The sequence below is a fragment of the Beta vulgaris genome, chromosome 6 (genome assembly GCF_026745355.1).
Source record: "Beta vulgaris subsp. vulgaris cultivar EL10 chromosome 6, EL10.2, whole genome shotgun sequence".
Taxonomy (NCBI): Eukaryota; Viridiplantae; Streptophyta; class Magnoliopsida; order Caryophyllales; family Amaranthaceae; genus Beta; species Beta vulgaris.
The window spans coordinates 25,056,967-25,074,540 of NC_079207.1; the positions used below are offsets into that span (position 1 = coordinate 25,056,967).

At 37.8% G+C, this 17,574-nt stretch overlaps 1 protein-coding gene across 3 annotated transcripts in view; it reads left to right on the forward strand.

Annotated features, from left to right (window-relative positions):
• Positions 1 to 15,996, forward strand: part of LOC104896318 (uncharacterized) — a 31,174-nt gene extending 15,178 nt beyond the window's left edge. For 2 of the 3 annotated variants that reach the window (XM_048647513.2, XM_057395973.1), the window contains 23 exons: positions 839 to 886; positions 984 to 1,052; positions 1,432 to 1,507; positions 2,589 to 2,719; positions 6,454 to 6,513; positions 6,637 to 6,706; positions 6,783 to 6,847; positions 6,937 to 6,998; positions 7,091 to 7,214; positions 7,297 to 7,354; positions 7,519 to 7,631; positions 9,668 to 9,745; positions 9,844 to 9,906; positions 10,003 to 10,098; positions 10,180 to 10,289; positions 11,626 to 11,815; positions 12,455 to 12,569; positions 13,551 to 13,663; positions 13,734 to 13,811; positions 14,637 to 14,702; positions 14,784 to 14,912; positions 15,065 to 15,121; positions 15,220 to 15,568. In XM_048647513.2, the coding sequence (XP_048503470.1) occupies positions 839 to 886; positions 984 to 1,052; positions 1,432 to 1,507; positions 2,589 to 2,719; positions 6,454 to 6,513; positions 6,637 to 6,706; positions 6,783 to 6,847; positions 6,937 to 6,998; positions 7,091 to 7,214; positions 7,297 to 7,354; positions 7,519 to 7,631; positions 9,668 to 9,745; positions 9,844 to 9,906; positions 10,003 to 10,098; positions 10,180 to 10,289; positions 11,626 to 11,815; positions 12,455 to 12,569; positions 13,551 to 13,663; positions 13,734 to 13,811; positions 14,637 to 14,702; positions 14,784 to 14,912; positions 15,065 to 15,121; positions 15,220 to 15,396 (2,148 nt within the window). In that variant the 3' untranslated portion in view covers positions 15,397 to 15,568. Of the gene's footprint in view, positions 1 to 838; positions 887 to 983; positions 1,053 to 1,431; positions 1,508 to 2,588; positions 2,720 to 6,453; positions 6,514 to 6,636; positions 6,707 to 6,782; positions 6,848 to 6,936; positions 6,999 to 7,090; positions 7,215 to 7,296; positions 7,355 to 7,518; positions 7,632 to 9,667; positions 9,746 to 9,843; positions 9,907 to 10,002; positions 10,099 to 10,179; positions 10,290 to 11,625; positions 11,816 to 12,454; positions 12,570 to 13,550; positions 13,664 to 13,733; positions 13,812 to 14,636; positions 14,703 to 14,783; positions 14,913 to 15,064; positions 15,122 to 15,219; positions 15,571 to 15,655 lie in introns of those variants that run through there. The other variant, XR_008969940.1, reaches the window with a different exon arrangement.
• Positions 15,997 to 17,574: the final 1,578 nt, after the last annotated feature.

Genomic DNA, 17,574 nt, shown 5'->3' on the forward strand with positions numbered 1-17,574 from the left:
ACATCTATGTATGTCCACAAGGAAGCTAATGTACCTCCCTATTCCCTATTAAGTGCAAGATCGTTGAAACTGCTGAAGATTTCCTCATTTCAGTTCTCTCCTGACTCTCAGTCTCACTATCTAGCTATGTTGCTCGGACTCTTCATTTCAGATCAAGTACCCGTGTTTGATCCTGGACACTTGGACATTGGTGGGACACTTCATTTTCGGCCAAAAAATTGAAAAAGTTCCACAAAAAATAGCCGAGTCGGACACTTGGACACGTACCCATGTCGGGCATGTGTACCCAAGTCCGAGCAACATAGCAATCTAGGACATGTGGCAAGTAAGATTAACACATTGTTCTCTTATTTATCAACTCTACTTAACTCAATAGGAAGACTTGGAACTGCTCCTGTTCATGTTGACCATCAGATGAAGTATATCTTACAGAAACATGCTCGCTAGTAGCTTTCCAATATTGAGTGGTAAGTCTGCCTCTATCCGGATCTTTCCAGACCCCATCTTGCTGGGATCTGCTTTGGGTTCTTGCTATCGTCGTTATTAACTAGGTATTCTACATAAATTAAGCAGCTATATGATGCTGGAAAAGGTGTCTGTTCAATATGCTCAAATTCCTTGCAATATTTGGTTGTAATTCAGAGTCTTCTTATTTGATTATTTTTTCAGTTTAATCTATTTTGTGTTTTTATTATATCACTTTGCAACTATGTTATACAGTTTTTAGTAATACTGTGCCATCAGGTTGAATTGTCATTATGTTTTTGTGTTGGTATGCTACCTTGTTTCTTCTGCTTTTACTATGGTCAATATTGGACTAACACATGAATGGTTGCAGTTATTTGAGTTCCTGCTAACAATTGTTGGCAGTTCGAGATTCGTGAAGGTATAACAGTAAACTAACCTTATATTTAGAATTGTTACATATTAATTTGTCTCCTTCGTTATGTACAGCTCATAATATCCTTCCTTTTTGTATTTAGGTTATTGCAAATAATTTGCAAGAGCTTGTTTACTATACATATGGATTTATGCAGATTACAGAACAACAGGTGCCCCAATTATTTTTTGTTTTTCGATGTATCTGTAGTGATACTTGAAATTCTGGCAATTCTAACATTACTTTTTGACATTCCCTTTTGAAATTGTAAAGTTCATTTTCAAGGACATTTGATATGTTTTCCTTGTTAATGTTATGTTTCTCCATAACATAGGTTTTTTCTTCAAAAAGCATCACTTATATAATTGAGGTAAAACTTATGGGATAGCTCACAGCTGTATAAAAAAATTCTTCGTGGTTATCAGAATACCCACTTGCATTTTTAATTTAGTTTTGGTCTCTGATAATTCACTCATAGAAATGACTATGGAACTTGGTTGCTCTGTTAGCTTTTGTATCCAATATTGTTTTCTAACTTCGCTATTATGCAGATGCATGCTTGGTCTCTCGACGCGAATCAATACATCTCTGACGAGGATGATAATATGTACAACTGCCGTGTTTCTGGTATGCAAGTTTGATAGTGAGAACCGGGTATATCAGATAATGAGACTAATGCATTACTTTTAGTATGAAATTGCATCGCTTTTGTTACTGGGGTTGTATGTAAAAGAGCCTTTTGTTATTCATCATAAAATTCCAATTTTTCTTTTGTAGATTGCTAATGCTGTCGCAAGATTATGATTGATATGGTTGTTACGTTATGTAATTACTTTAGCTTTTGTATTGTGAGGGATTCATGTTATCTATGTTTTAAACTTCCTCCATTTAGATATGTTCCACATGAGCATAGTAAATTTGGACCCGATTCTTTTGATATTTGTCCTCTGTCATTGATGACGTTATGTAGCAAGTTCCTCTTTTTCAAATATTGGACAGATTGTGTTCTTTTTCTTTATATTAGACGAAGAATTTCAGATAATAACTTGGAATATTGAATTGGTTATTAAAAGCTTTTTTATTAAAAACCAAACTTAGACTTTCTTGGTATCATAAGAGTATATCTGGAAAGGCCTCTTTATAGAATTTAGCTTTAGTTTTTAAATACACTATGCTAGATTGCTATTATGCGTTGCCCTTAAGTTTCCCTTTACCTTATGGAAACTCACGTCTTATTCTCCCTGAATTTGTGCACACTTATATCTGCTAAATCATATTGCCACCTTTTGTTGTCAATGTCTATTTGCTTTTTTTTGTGCGAGTTGCTTGGGGAATGGGGAAGGAGAACGCAGAAGGCTTGAATAGCTGAAATTCTGAAAGTTGGTTTCCTTTGTAGTATGGTGTTTCACATGCATGGAATGAAAGTAGCAGATCTTTAGGACAAACTTTTTTCTAGCAAGGATTTATCTTTCCTTTTATGAGGGAGTGAGGCTGCTTTATATAAGGAAACACTCCTTTGTTTTGGACACTTGTCTGTCTGTTCTTGGTCTTATGCATTAGATAATAGTAATACTAGCTGATAGTGTAAAACCATGATTGCATTGGATCTGCCTAGCTTATGGTAGAAAGGTGATTGCATATTTGCATCTAAGTTGTTGTCTTTCATCTGTAAGATCGTCAGAAATTTTATGGTCCATTTTATCCACAGGTGTCCTCCTATTAGAGGAGATCATCAATTCTTGTGGGGAGGAAGGACTACGTGCCATAATAGATGCTGCTAGGAGGAGATTTATGGAGTCAAAACAGCAGAAGTCTGAAGGATTAAAATTTTGGTGGAGGGTAAGTACAGCTGAAACTGATGCTAATTCTTATTGATGTGCAACCTTTAAATTATATCAGATACCTTTTTTTCTATTTTTTTATATGTTCTTATCTATTTACTGAATATCTAGACCTTTCCTTTGTCATGTTTTTCTTTTCTTTCTTTCTTATTATATTATCATTATTTGGGGTTTGATGAAAAAGAACGTTGTCTCTTGATGTGTGTGCATTAAGTTACCGAATGTTTGGATCAAGCTGCTGGCATGATTGCAATATCTCGTTGCATAGGCGTTAATATGTAGTAGAGATAATTAGATGTTGGTCCCCTCCAGCTTCTTACATACACTTCGGTAGGATTTTGTATCGCAAATATGGTCATAATCACGGTAATGCAGTGCATTGTGGTAGCATACTTTATTTAGTGTCTCATAAAAGGTCATAATTGATGCAATATGAATTTGGTGTTGGTCATATTGGTCCGTAACTCCATATAGCCTTCCATCAGCTGTATTTGAATTTTGAATCAGTCGATATGTAAGTATCACTCATTAGTTGTATTTGTTTACCGCCCCAATATAACTCCTTGTCTACAATCTACATGCTCATTTGTCTACAAGTTCTAGGGTTTCTGATCTTAGTGAAGTAACTATCCTGCAAAATTTCCTTGGAATATTTTCCTTTACATGGAAATAAAATTGCTTGAAAATTCCTAGAGGCCCTTCCATAACATCAAATGATGCATTTGGTTTATCAACACATGGAGCATTGGAAGCCCGTGTTTCATGGATGTTTAGTAAAGCCTCTATCACTTTCTAGACAAGTTTAGTCAAAATCATAATCCAAGCAGTGAAGCAGACAAGAAACTGTCAAGATCAATTTTTTTTCTTTTCAAGCCTCAAAAAATTTGGAGAGTAAAGGATCAGGAGCACTAAGCAGAAGCAGCATTGAAATTGCAGATCAGATGGCCTGTGTTTCATGGATGTTTAGTAAAGCCTCTATCACTTTCTAGACAAGTTTAATTAAAATCATAATCCAAGCAGTGAAGCAGACAAGAAACTGCCAAGATCAAATTTTTATCTTTTCAAGCCTCAAAAAATTTGGAGAGTAAAGGATCAGGAGCCCTAAGCAGAAGCCGCAATCAAATTGCAGATCAGATGAAGACATCCTGAAGAAGGTCCAGAAGCGTGCATCTTAATAAACTCTCAAGAATATATCATATCCAAGAAAGAGTTTGAAGAAAGACCCTAGAAGTTCTGCTTTAAAAATCCAAGTTAACCCTTCCTTCTATGACGCTCAAGGAACAACTGAGCATACTGCCTGGCACGGAGTTTTCTTTTCTAATTCCAGAATTGATCTATGTAACATGCAAATTCTTCATGATAGACTGTCTCAAACTGATCTTTATAATGATAAATCACTTCTATGAAAGCAATGCCAGTCCATATTGCAATAAAACATGGCAGTCCCATCGGTACCAGCCACAGGAGAATCACTATATGGATACACTTATTAACTCTCTGTTTCCTTAAATGAGCCTATCCAAACATGTTGTCAACATTAATGCCTCAATGTTCCTAGAGACCTTGCTTTGCAAAGATAAATGAAGAATGGAAGAAGTAGCACAAAGCATCTTTATTAGGTGCACGGTGCTTGTAAAGGAGCTACATGTTAGATTTCTTATTGCATTGTTTTGAGAAGCGCTTCTCCTTATTGTTTTGTTTCTCAAATTATGTTAACTGATAATCCATTTGAAGTTTTTGTTAATGGAATTGATGCTGTAGGATGATGAAGAGAGTCTTTTTGCTTTGCATTTGCTTTTATAATTGTTGCTTATGGTGCAAAATAGTGCTGCAAAATAGTCTTCATGCAAAGGTTGGAAGAACTATAGGGGCTATCTCTCTGCAGTCTGCACATACCTAAGAAAGGGGCTTTGCAGTTAACATTGATCAAGATTTCTTGATTTTAGAGAGGATTGGTTAATTTACTATGTTAAACAAATTAAGGAGTTTGTTTATGAGACATTTCATTCAGTCCATCGTCTCCTTTTTCCTTATAGATTCATATGAGAGTAAATTTTGTATCCATTTGTTGCATCCGTCTGGATTTATTGATTATTTCTTTTCTCTTAATAAACCACTCCCTATCTCACATTTTTTTTGCTTCCCCTTATACAACAGGATGTAAGTACCACAACCTTAATCCCAAAAGATACATTTTTTTCATGAACCAAGAATTATATCTTGTGGTTGACCATAAAGATCCCCTTCCTTCATTACTAATATCTAAGCTATATGCTCCTGTTAACTCATATTCTTTGTATAAATTCTAAGTTCTAACTTCCTTCGTCCAAGTCATACTCTTTACTTTCATTATTTGGTCTGTCTTTCTGCTCCTCTATGTGGTTGCATTTCTTGTGGTTACTTCCTGTTGCTTATAAATTTGACATATTTAGGTTGTGTTCGGTTTACCTTCCGTTACTAGGTGTTGGCTTGTCAGGTTATTTGTGGAACCTATGGACAATGGGTTTATAATGGGATATTCCACAGAAACTTGTGTTTTGTTAATTGAACTAAAGCCTCCTCTTCGTTCATTTATTTTCTCTTGTTTCCTTCTCATTTCTTGAGAATTCTCTCTTCTCCCTTCCTGCACCACTTCAGTCTCACTCTTCCACTATCTCGTCTCTCTATTCCTACTCCTTTCCCCTATCGATTCTTTTCTCTCCTCGTGGTGTCATCTAGTGTCTTCTCTTCTTCCTGATTCTCTTATGCTCCCAATCCTTCTATTTGACAATTGAAGGAGATCGGTTTTTTCTTCACCTGCTTAAGTTCAAGACATGGAACAATGGTTGTAAAATCAAAGACAAGTGGTCCAGATCGAAGGAGATCTTAGGTATAAAAAATTGTATAAATTTATTGTGGAAATGGTGGTGGTGACATTTATGGAAAGGGAAGGAGGATGTTAGTGGTGGCCTCGGAAATGAGGACAATATTGAGGGATAGATTAAAGAGAGGTTATGCACTTGAGATCCATATCTTGCTCTTTTTCTCGAGGGGTATTTTAAAGAGGTTGTGGTTTTAGTGGTAGTGAGGAAAGGGAAGCTTGCTACATGGGGAAAGTGGTAACAAGGAGAGGAGATTAGGCAGAAGCATCGAGGGTCTGTGTGGTGGTGGGCGTGGGTGTGGCTTGTGGTGATGAAGGTGTTTAACTAAGGATACTGACTTATTTACCCCCTACTGTCAAGTACAGGGGTTTGAGTCAAATCCACCCATAGTTCGAAAATAGGGTTTCGATCACGGTTGCGGTAACGGTCACGGTGATGCGGGAACGGAGATAATGTGGTTCTCGTACCACTGAATATCGGCTTAAACCATGAAATATCTCTAAAACCCGCCTAAAATGTGGGTTTTTTACACCATTACGATGTGAGTATTATCGAGTTCGGTAGATTTGAAAACCTTTACGACACGGACGATACAATACGATGCGGCCTTGTTTTGACACCATGAATCCACCTTCTACTGTTAGGAAAAAAAAACTAATACTTTTTTGATTTCATGGAGTAGGTCCCAGTTATACATGTTTTCAGCACTTCCATCCAAAAATGAAATATGGGTCTGAGTGATACCAAAATGCATATCTGGTACAGAAGTTAACCATATGCTTTGTTTCTTACGAAATTTAAAGTTTGAGGTTATTTCTTGTTGGTTTATGCTTAGAATGGTATATCTTATCTTTATTATGGCATTTGACAGATAAGAGAGGCTGTTATGTATGCTATCGCGTCATTGTCAGATCAATTGCAAGAAGCAGAGGTTTGAGCAGCTTTGAGCTCTATGTTGTGATTGAAAATCTTTCTTTCATGATCTTTTAGATGAAGTATGCAAAGATCTCTCTTTTCATGAGGTTCCCCGCCCTGATTCTTCTCTTTGGAATAGGTCTGTGGCTCCGATGGATCTGATTTTAAAAAATTCATAGAGCAAATGATCATGGAAGATATTGGAGCAGGTATGCAAGTTTGTTAGGCCATTTAGCTATGCTAATACTCTATTATGATGGTTGACTAAGCTCTTCCTCTGGCCAGGGGTCCATGAATTCCCATTTCTACATGCTCGCATGTTCTCATCAATACCAAAGTTCTCATCAATGGTAATGATGCCTTTTAGCTTCATTTCATTTTTTTTTATCTGTTTTGAGAGTTTCTCAGACTAATTGTGTATTAAAAAACCTCTCTACAGTTAAGCGCAGGGGTCATTGAGCATTTTCTTTTTGCTTCTCTGAGAGATATAGGCATGGATGTGTAAGTATAAGCTTTAACTTTGATCACAATGGGTGCAGGTTTTTTAAGATAGGTTGTGATTTATTAAGTATGGGATACATTTTTTTTTACAGGCCACCACCTGTTAAAGTTGGTTATTGCAGAGTGCTTTCCCAGCTCTTATCTGAAGCAAACAGAGAAGCTGTTCAACCTCATATATTGCAGCTACTTTCATCACTTATTGATCTCCTTAATCAAGTAATATTTTGGGGAATTATTGCTTTCTCTTATTTTTTGTCTATCTTCTTGATGTGCTAGCTTACAGTTTTAACATCTTCAGGCATCTGAAGAAAGCTTGCACTTAGTGCTTGAAACATTGCAAGCAGCTGTGAAGTCAGGTATGGTTTTGGTAATTTTAACGAAGTCATTTTTGTTTTCATTAATTAGAGTCCAGATAGGAACTTATCCTCACTCTATCAACATTTGTGTTTGACGTGGAGTTGTCTTTAGTTTTGTTTGTTCAACTTTATCTTTCACTGATGCTGGATTTATCATTTTGTAGGTCATGACGCATCATTATCAGTGGAGCCGGTTATATCCCCCATAATTCTAAACACCTGGGTCTCTCATATATCTGATCCTTTTATCAGTATAGATGCCATTGAAGTTCTGGAGGTAACATTTGTCTTCCTTGCTTTGTGCCTTTTTCACGTTGTCAACAAAAGATTACTGATTGAAACAGAAAGGACGGAGGTTTGTGGTCGGCAAATTAGAATGATGGACATGTCTTAAACGTGTTCTCATAAAAATAACATGAAATGCACGTTTCCTTATTTCTTTGATGTGAAACTGATCTTTGATGCTTTTTTCAGGCCAAACTAATCTTTCATGTCTGATTGAGATCCCCTATCGATGCATTTAAAAGACACAAGCACCCCGAGTTTATAATTTCTGCTAGATATAGGCTAATAAGGGGTCATTTGGTTACGTAATCGAAAGGGAAAAGAATCAGGGGAAGTTAGGGAATGACAATAAGATAGGGAATTTAACTTTTGTTTTGGTTAGAGTAGGTAATTAAATCGTAATTTGTTTTCTTTTCATGTATCTGGTAGACAATGAAAGAAAAAGGAAATACTTCCTTGCTTGAGTTGGCTACCAGAGTTGCTCTCTTTTTGTTTTTTGTTTCTTCACCTCCTTTTCCCACCCCAACTACTCCTTCACTCATCTCTCTCCAATCGCCATTTTTATCCATAAGCTTCTGCTCTTTACATATTACGACTGCCATCTTCCACCGCATTGTTGTGTCAGCCACCACCATTGGAGGGCTTTATCGTGGTTGGGTTCCACCATCTAAGCTCCAGGTACGGAACTTTAGTGGTTGAATTCGACCATCTATAGCCATTCGCGTGATTCAATTATGGGTTTAAACTTTAAATGTCTCTTTCACTTTATTTGTCTCTCGAATTATTTTCTCAAATTTGACTATTTGTTGCTGGGGTTGGGGTTATGGGAGTTAGCATTAAGATTTTGAGGGTGGTGGCTTGTGAACAATGTGTTTTGCTTTAGGGAATGACAAGGTGAACCAGTGGCATAACTGTGCAAGCGGGGTGGTTGGTGGTACTTCCAGTGGTGGGATGGGGTAAGGGTGGTAGCTATGGCAGTGATATGTGGGGCGTATGTAGAGGAGTTTGGGAGTATTCATGTCCGGGGGGGGGGGGTGCAGGGGGAAATCAAGATGATCCAATTTGGGTTAAGTTTACCCAGCAATATTTGGAAATGAAATCAGAAAATTGTTTAATCAAATACCTCCAGAGAGAAACAAGGGAGATGATTCCCTTTTCCTTTCTTGAATCCTCCCAACATTAGAAGTTCTGTATAGATAAAAAACAGTGCACTAGTCCTGACTCAGGGACTAGGATCTCAATATTTCTTGCATGGAAATTATAACTATCGCATAGCTCCAGTGCATGGAAATGCACCCCAGCTACATACCTTTTTTTTCAAAACACTTAAGAAATAAAAACATTTAGGAACGAATGATTGAACGTTTTTTTTGAATAATAATTGGGAAAACGGCTTGGAAACATGAAAATTTCCCAAATTACCCTTTTTCCATCTCAAATAAATATACAATGAAGATAACAAAGTAAAAGAGATCCCTGACATATCCGGGTTTGTAGAACTTCAAGCCCTAGCTTTATTAATTGATGCATGAATTGGTGAAAAAGGGGGAGCCGTTGGTGCATTTGACCATTGAAGAATTATGACCCTGGAGGTTAGACTCTTGACACTATCACACTAATGGACATGTTATGGCTAGGGGAATGGCTTCTTTTTGATAGGAGAGTAGAATGGGAGGGGGACACAACTAGAGTCAAAAGTAAACGAGGATGGGAACTCATGGGTATCATACAGAAGGTGGAGTTTGAAGGAAGCCAGGGAGCATTAACTTTGAGTTGGTCATTTATGAATCAATTGAGCTTATGGGGGAAGACAAGAGAAATGGATTGTATTATTTAATTACTTGTACCTGTATCTTTTTTTATTTTTATTTTGACTTTGCATTTTCTCAAAGAAAGGGGAGGATGTAAGATGTTTCATTGATGCAGGTGGGTCTTATTTTGAAAAGTGGATCACCTTTGAGTTTTATATGTGACACATATTTTGAAATTTTGACATTTCTTAAATGTTTTTCTTTCAATTTTCATCAGGCAATTAAAAATGCTCCGGGCTGCATACAACCATTGGTTTCTCGGGTACTGCCTTATATTGGACCAATTCTTAGCCAGGTATGTCTTGGTCCTCTTGGAGCCTCACCCTTAAGTAGTGTTCAGATAAACTCATAAAGTTCACGTGATTGAGTTGTATGTTTGGCTTTGTATGATAGCCTAAACACCAGCCCGATGGATTAGTCGCAGGATCTCTGGATTTGGTGACCATGCTTTTAAAGGTGATTTCATCTTGTGTGAGACTTCATATGAGCCTAAAGTTCTTTCTTCTTCCTTTAAACAATCTAGAGTGAGCTTATGTCCCTTTCTTTCTGCAGAATGCTCCTGGTCCTGTTATAAAAGCATTATATGATGTTTGCTTTAACCCTATAATACAAATAGTGCTTCAAAGCGATGATTATAGTGAGATGCAGGTAAGACATGGTACAACGAATCTTATGTTTGACATCTTTGATTTGCATTGAGCAGTTGGTTGTTTTTATCTTGCTCACCAGAATGCTACAGAATGCTTAGCTGCTTTTGTATGCGGGGGCAAGAATGACCTCCTCGCTTGGGGTGGAGATCCTGGATTTACAATGAGAAGTCTGCTAGATGCTCTTTCGAGGTACTTGGTTTCCTTTTCTGATGGTTGAATGTTCTTCCTTTGCTGGAAACTTGCCTTTTTAATTATGGTCACGGTCTTTCTTTCTTGATAAGATTTTTAAATATTATGGATTGATGGTTAAAATAACATCTGTCATTTATGGAAAGAGAGCTGCTTCTTTTGAAGCATGAAACCTATTACGGGAACCAGCTTGGGACATGAATGCTGCTACGTGTCGTTTTTAACTACTCCCTCCGTTTCTTTTTAATTTACTCACTTCACTTTGGGGGAGAACCAAGGAGGAATACAAAAGTATGAGAGAGAAACTCAAAAGGTGATAAGAGGAACTGAAAAGTGGGTCAAAGTATTAAAAAGTGAATGACATGGGTGAAAAAAAAGGAGAAAGTAGATGGGACATGTTACCAAAAATAGAAAAAGCAGCAATGTGTAGATTAAAAAGAAATAGACCAAAAAAGAAAGTGTGTAGATTAAAAAAGAAACAGAGGGAGTACTATCTTCTAGGTCAATCAATTACCTTCTTTTGTTAGGCTCAGGATGAAACTGTTTTTCTGTAAATTGCTGCATGGTTCTCATAGCATTTATTTTCTCTGTTGGAAACTCTGAACTTGTATGGAGAATATTGGCGATCCAGATATCAGAATAGATATTTCTGAGAAAATCATTTTCCGCTCTTTTCTTTGCTGAAACTGGACCAAATTGGATTCACTTGTGCTCCAGCAAGCACCACTTCAATGCCAAAATACTTACATTGGATGTTTCTGTATAGCTCTCATTACTCAGCCATCTTTCACTACTACAATCACCATTTATGAACCTCACGAGCTATGTTCTTAATGATTTAGATCTAAACCCTTTGAAAAGAATATAATGGAAAAGGTAGTGAAGAATTTCTTTGCAAATAGCAAAAATAGATACTTGAAGAGAAATATGGTAAATAGCAATTGTAGCTTTGGTCATGATAATACTAATCGTAAGTCACGTAAGATGGTAGGAGCCTAAAAGCGAATTGATGTGAGTGAAGGGGAGCATTGCCAATGAGTAAAATCTAGTGGAAATACCACATGGTGGTTTGGTTTTGATACCTATGCTTGTAAATTGCGTCGTCCTGTCAAATAATGAAAACATGTATGGTTTTAACAGAGCAAGAGGAACATACTGCAGTTATTAAAAGAAAGAGAAACAACATTTATTATTATGCATTTATTATACTGCAGTCATCTATTCTTATGATTCAAGTCTACGTGTTAATATGATTTGGCACGATTTTCTTGGATGGCTTATGTACTGGATAATAAATTTTAAATTGACTCCTGTATCTGTTGGGTTATTCATGCAGGCTTCTGGACCCTGATCTGGAAAGCTCGGGGTCTTTTTTTGTTGGGAATTACATCTTGCAGCTTATCTTGAATCTTCCTTCACAAATGGGCCAGCATATCCAAGACCTGGTTTCTGCATTAGTCAGGCGTATGCAATCTTGCGAAATAGCTGGACTGAAAAACTCCTTGCTACTTGTTTTTGCGAGACTGGTATTACTCTTAGCATTTGTTTAGCTTCTTTAAACTATATAATCTTATCACCTCCATTTTGCTTTGATGGAAAACTATATTTAAGTTCATGGCATTGGATAATGTCGTTCAGGTTTTAGTGCTCAAAACTATATCTGAAAATCTTATATATGGCATGATATTAGTGCTGAATTGTTCTTAGTTCCTCTCTTTTGGGAGTCATTTGTTGTTCAAGATAATGCTTGTTTTCGGGTTCAGCAATCAAGTGAAACTGGAATGAAATTTTTTGTCTTCCGTACAAAGATACTGAAGTTCAGCCTTGTACTAATTTTTTTCTCTTGCTCATAACAATATAGTGTTTTGATGCCTTCCTGCAAAGGTTCCAACACTGTGATATAAATGGAAGCCTCAACCTCTTTAGGAATTCCTTGGACAGTGCAATTGTTGCGGGTTTCACTTATTGGTTATCTGGGGAAACCTTGATTGTCTGTGTGAGGATAGATAGATATACGGCGATGGATTTGTGTTTGTATGTTAATTGTGGTTGCAATTGTTTTTCAATGTAAATCTGACAAAAAATTTCTAGAAGTGTAAGAGAATTCCCTTCCATTAAATATATTTGGAACTGATTCCTTGTATTTTACCATTTTCTGTGTACAGGTTCATATGAGTGTTCCAAATGTGGGCCAGTTTATAGATTTGTTGGTCTCAATACCTGGGGAGAATGACGGAAATTCTTTTGCTTATGTAATGTCTGAATGGGTCAAGCAGCAAGGTAAATTGCTCTCGTCAAAGCGGTAATTTTTTTAGAAGCTGACATAAGTGCATGTACAGCAATCACTTCTAAGTTTTTGAAGTTCTAAAATTTCTTTGGCTGCATTTTAACATTGTTCTTTTGGATGGAAACAATAACAATAACAATAACTTGGTATGAAGGGTCTAAAGCCTGTTCTTTTAGCGTAAACTGAACTGAACTGAAACCCTGCCCAAAAGAACGTGGCCTAGGTTGATCAAGGTGTCTTTAAAGTTTAGAGTTTGGCATTATCCCAGGAAAGGAATCTCATAGTGTGCTGTACTATGTAATAATCAATCATGCCCTTCTAGCCTTATGGTTATTTGGATCCATGAAGTGTCTGCTGTGATGAATGAATTTATGTTGATGTTACTTACAAGAATAACGATCAGGAGGCACTTCAGAAAAAAAAAAAAAATGGATTGATGTTGCTAACAAGAATACCGATCAGGAGCTATTCGACTTTAAAAAATCTTTAAAGGCATATAATTATCAAACTTTACGTCTTTTAGTCTCCTAGTTTTTCCAGTACTGTCGCAATATCTATGAGCCATTTGGCTGTATCGAATTACACAACTTAACTATGTGGGGGTTCCAGTTTCCTTTGTCCCTCCGTGGCTCTGCCTCTGTTCTGGAGAAGGAATTAATGCCTTTGGAGACTTCTCTGGCAGTTGATAGATCCTATCACCTCTTTGGGGATATATTCTTTCAATCACCAAGGTGATTTGGTTTGCTGCTTATTGCTGAGCTGATTAGGTAATATGCAGGTACATCCTTCTGCTGTTCTGCAATTGTTTTGCACTGTGTGAGTTGCTGGCTCACTGCCCATTTGTGCTCCCCTTACTCTTCTCTATAGTATAGATACCTATATTTGACGATCTGGGATTTATCTGTGTATCTATATGACTGTGGTTATTGATTTCTGTTTGAAATTTTATCTCCATTAATTTTAGCTTTCTTTAGGTGAGATACAGGGTTCGTACCAAATTAAAGTTACTACCACTGCATTGGCTCTTTTGCTGTCTACTAGGCATGTTGAATTGGCAAAAAATTTTGTTCAAGGCCATCTAATTCAGGTTTGTAGTCATGTCTAGAACTCTTTGTTGGACCTACTTTATGTAAGAACTGACTGTTTATTGTGTGAAGAGCACTGGAGGAATAACAACGCGTTCCAAATCTAAAGCAGCTCCGGAGCAGTGGACTGTCATGCCTCTAAATTCAAAGGTACTCCCTCTGTGTGGAATTAATTTTCACATAATGACATTATCCCAACTCCTAACCCCTTGTACTTGGGGAAGAACCATGATTTCATTCATAATAGTTGTCTACTTCCCATCCTGGATCGACTAGAGTCCTTTAGCATGTCCGTGCCACTCAATAAATATATATAACAACTTTCAGTTTTGGGAGATCCATCCTTTTGTGAATTTCAATGAGTGGGTTATGCTCATATCTTGATTGCAATGATATAATGAACCCCGTCACTGATTGGTTATGCATTGTCGGCCGATGAACACCATGTTGGTTGACCAAACCAACTCTTGCTTTGTAATGGTACTATGGTAGTGTAAGTACATCCTGTGGAATTGCCAACAGATGAGCTGCGTTAGGCTTACAAGATGCTTTCCCATCCTGCTCTCCCTCTCCATGCAATTCATACTTTTAAGATAGTCATCCCTGCAATACTTTTGAATCAAACTACAACACATTCCCTCCACCCCCACCTCCACCCCCACCTCCACCTCCCTTTCCCTGAAAAAAGGAAAATTATGAAGCCTGCTGCATTTACTTGTTGGTAAATTAGTAAATCTGTTCATACTGATTACTGAGCCATGGAAATTCTCTGTGAGCTAGTCAAGTCAAGTGGAAAAGCTGTGTTTCTCTTAATCTCCTCACACCCGACTTGGGGTATGATCTGCACTGAGCATTTTGTTCTTGTTGCTGTTTCTCAGTAGTTAGTTGACCCTCATCCACTGCAAGACAGTTATGATAGAGGTTAGAAAACTAACAATGGGAAATAACTTGTCTAACAATTTCTTTTTAATGTAGATTCTGGCCCTGTTAGCTGATACACTAATTGAGATACAAGAACAAGTGATTGAGCATGATGAGGAGGTTTGACTATCTGACTCGTTGCTTTATCCTAGAAAGTGGAAAGTAACAAGGACTAAAAGTTTGGATTGAATGTTTTGGCAGGATAGTGACTGGGAAGAAGTTGGTGCAGGAGATGCAGATGTAGATCAAGATCTCTTACATGTGGCTACTGCCAAATCATCAGGAAAACCAGCTTATGATCATCTTGCTGCAATGGCGAAAGTATTTGAGGTGTTTTCCCTACCATTTCTTTCCAGATCACCTTGGTTCATAGTCTTCCTTCCTTTTCTATTCTTTTTTGCTTTACTTTTTTCTAGGAAGTGGTTTCTATTCTTAGTATTACACTTGCAACTGACCTTTTTTGCTGACACATGGTGCTGAAGAACGAAAAGGATGGAGATGAAGATGATCTATTAAGTAGTGTCGATTCCCTCAATGAGGTTGTTTGCCATGCTACTTGATTGGCGCATTGTGTCCAGGCTGATAAATCTATATTTGGTCTGAGTACTTGGTATCTGTTTCATTTATCTTTTTGCAGATCAATTTGGCAAATTATCTTGTTGACTTCTTGGTGAAGTTCTGCGAGAGTGATAGAACACTTTTCGACCAGCTTTCCCAGGTTGCCTCAAAGATTAGAATTTGTATATCTGGAGAAAATTTCAATTGTGTTTTTGCATTCAGCTTGAAATGGTATCAAAATTTTGTCGTATGCTGATGTTGCAGGGTTTAGCCCAATCTCAACGACATGCAATTCAAATGATTTTGGAACTCTGAGCATTTCAAAGTTCCAAGTCAAAGCTGCCTGGTTTACCCTTGATGTTGTGCTTCGCCATGTATTGCTTACTTCGCATAGATTGGCTGCCAAAAGCTTATGTCATGTTTTTTGATGGTATATCTGATTTCATTTGTGTTTTAACCTTCTTCCGTTCCCCTGAACTATAATGACTGATGTGTTTTTGTGTCTGTATCTTCAGGCTAAGAGGTACCAAATGTTTATCGTGATAATGTCAAGATGCTGCTGTACAATTGTATTGGCAATAGTGTACCTTGTTATTGCTTTATAATTATTTATTGATTTTTGATTTTGGGGTGAGGGTGTTGAGCTTGAAGGGCTTTTGATTCTTGAAGATCGGAAATAGCCAAGAGCGACTTTAACGTATAATTATTTTCCTGTGTTCATGTACATGGTACAGAGAGAATAGAGAATTCATGTAAATTGAGTAAATACCTACATACATAGTTACGGTGAAGGCCTTAGCTGTAGTTTGTACACTAAATTTTGATGAATATTTCTTTGAAGTGAACTTTGATCGAATCTGGAAGTTTTCATCGTTGGAAAAAGTAGAGCTTTCAATCGAATCCTTGTGTTCTTGTTCGAGCTCTTCGTCAATCAAAAAATGAGTGTGCTTTTTTTTTTTGACAAGAGCTACAACTAGGCTAAAACCATCAAGGAGAAAAACAATAGAATCTAGCTAAATTATGAGCATCTTTTGTAAGTCCTATTGACTATCAATCCAAGAATAATAGCAAACAATTATAGAATATCAAATAAGAAAGCAAGGAAAAACACACCAGAACTTTTTACGTGGAAACCCAAGAATTGGGAGAAAACCATGAATCTGCACTAGGAATCAATGAATGTTCAGATAAAGATTACAAAAGCACTCAAGAGCTCTCCCTAAAGCTTTTTCTCTCTCAAACTATGTGTTAAAGATGATGAATAATATAATCATAATTAGGGCACCTATTTATACCCTCATTAAACAACAAAAAACGGAAATCTTGCACCCCGTAGCTCGACAACGTGCGGGCGCAGGGTCCTCACCCGCGGGCGGACAAAAAACGCTGAAGAAACTCCCCCCGAAGACGTGCGGGCGCACGATCTCGCGTGCGGGCAGGCAGGAGCACTGAAGAAACTCGTCAGCTCGACCTGCGGGCGCACGGTCCTCGAGTGCGGGCGAGTGCGGGCGGACATGCCCGACGTGCGGGCGCACCCCTCGAGCCTACCGAGCCCCTACTTCAATTCCTTCACCGTTTTTCCTTCGACGCATCCTTTCTCCACACCCCATACACCCCATTGAGCCTCATATGAACCATATACCCAACAATCTCCCACTTGGAGATAGGTGTAAGTGAAGAAAAGCTCCATACCTTCATCATCTTCTCATTCATCTCAACTCCTAGTTCACCATCTTAGCCAACAATCAACGAAGACCAACTAAGGTCCTGCACAACCTTAGCTTATCACAACTCACACTCTTAGTGAGCACATCTGCTGGATTCTTAGCACCCAACACTTTCTCCAGACTCAACTCATTCTCCTCCACTAAACTCATGATATAGTGAAAACGCCTACGAATGTGTTTAGTCCTACAATACATGGGATTCTTAGCCAAATGCATTGCACTTTGACTATCACTATAAAGTGTCACTTTGTCCTGTTTAATGCCCATCTCCTCAAGAAAACCAATCAACCATACCATCTCCTTACCTGCCTCCGACATAGCCACATACTCAGACTCTGTAGTAGACAAAGAGATACACTTCTGTAACTTGGACATCCAACTCACTGCAGTACCCCCACAGTAGAGACATATCCTGAAGTGCTTTTGCTTGTATCGATATCTCCACTGAGATCAGCATCAACATAACCCTCTAGCTTTACTCCCTTCTGCCAGAAACAAAGCCCCATACTTGAAGTACCCTTCAAATACCTTAGTAACCACTTTACAGCCTCCAATGTTTCTCACCTGGATTTGAAACAAACCTACTAACAACTCCCACTGCAAAAGCAATGTTGGTCGTGTGCACCATGGCATACATCAAGCTACCAACAGCTGAAGCATAGGGAACAGTGGCCATCCGCTCCTTTTCTGCTTCTGTAGTTGGTGAA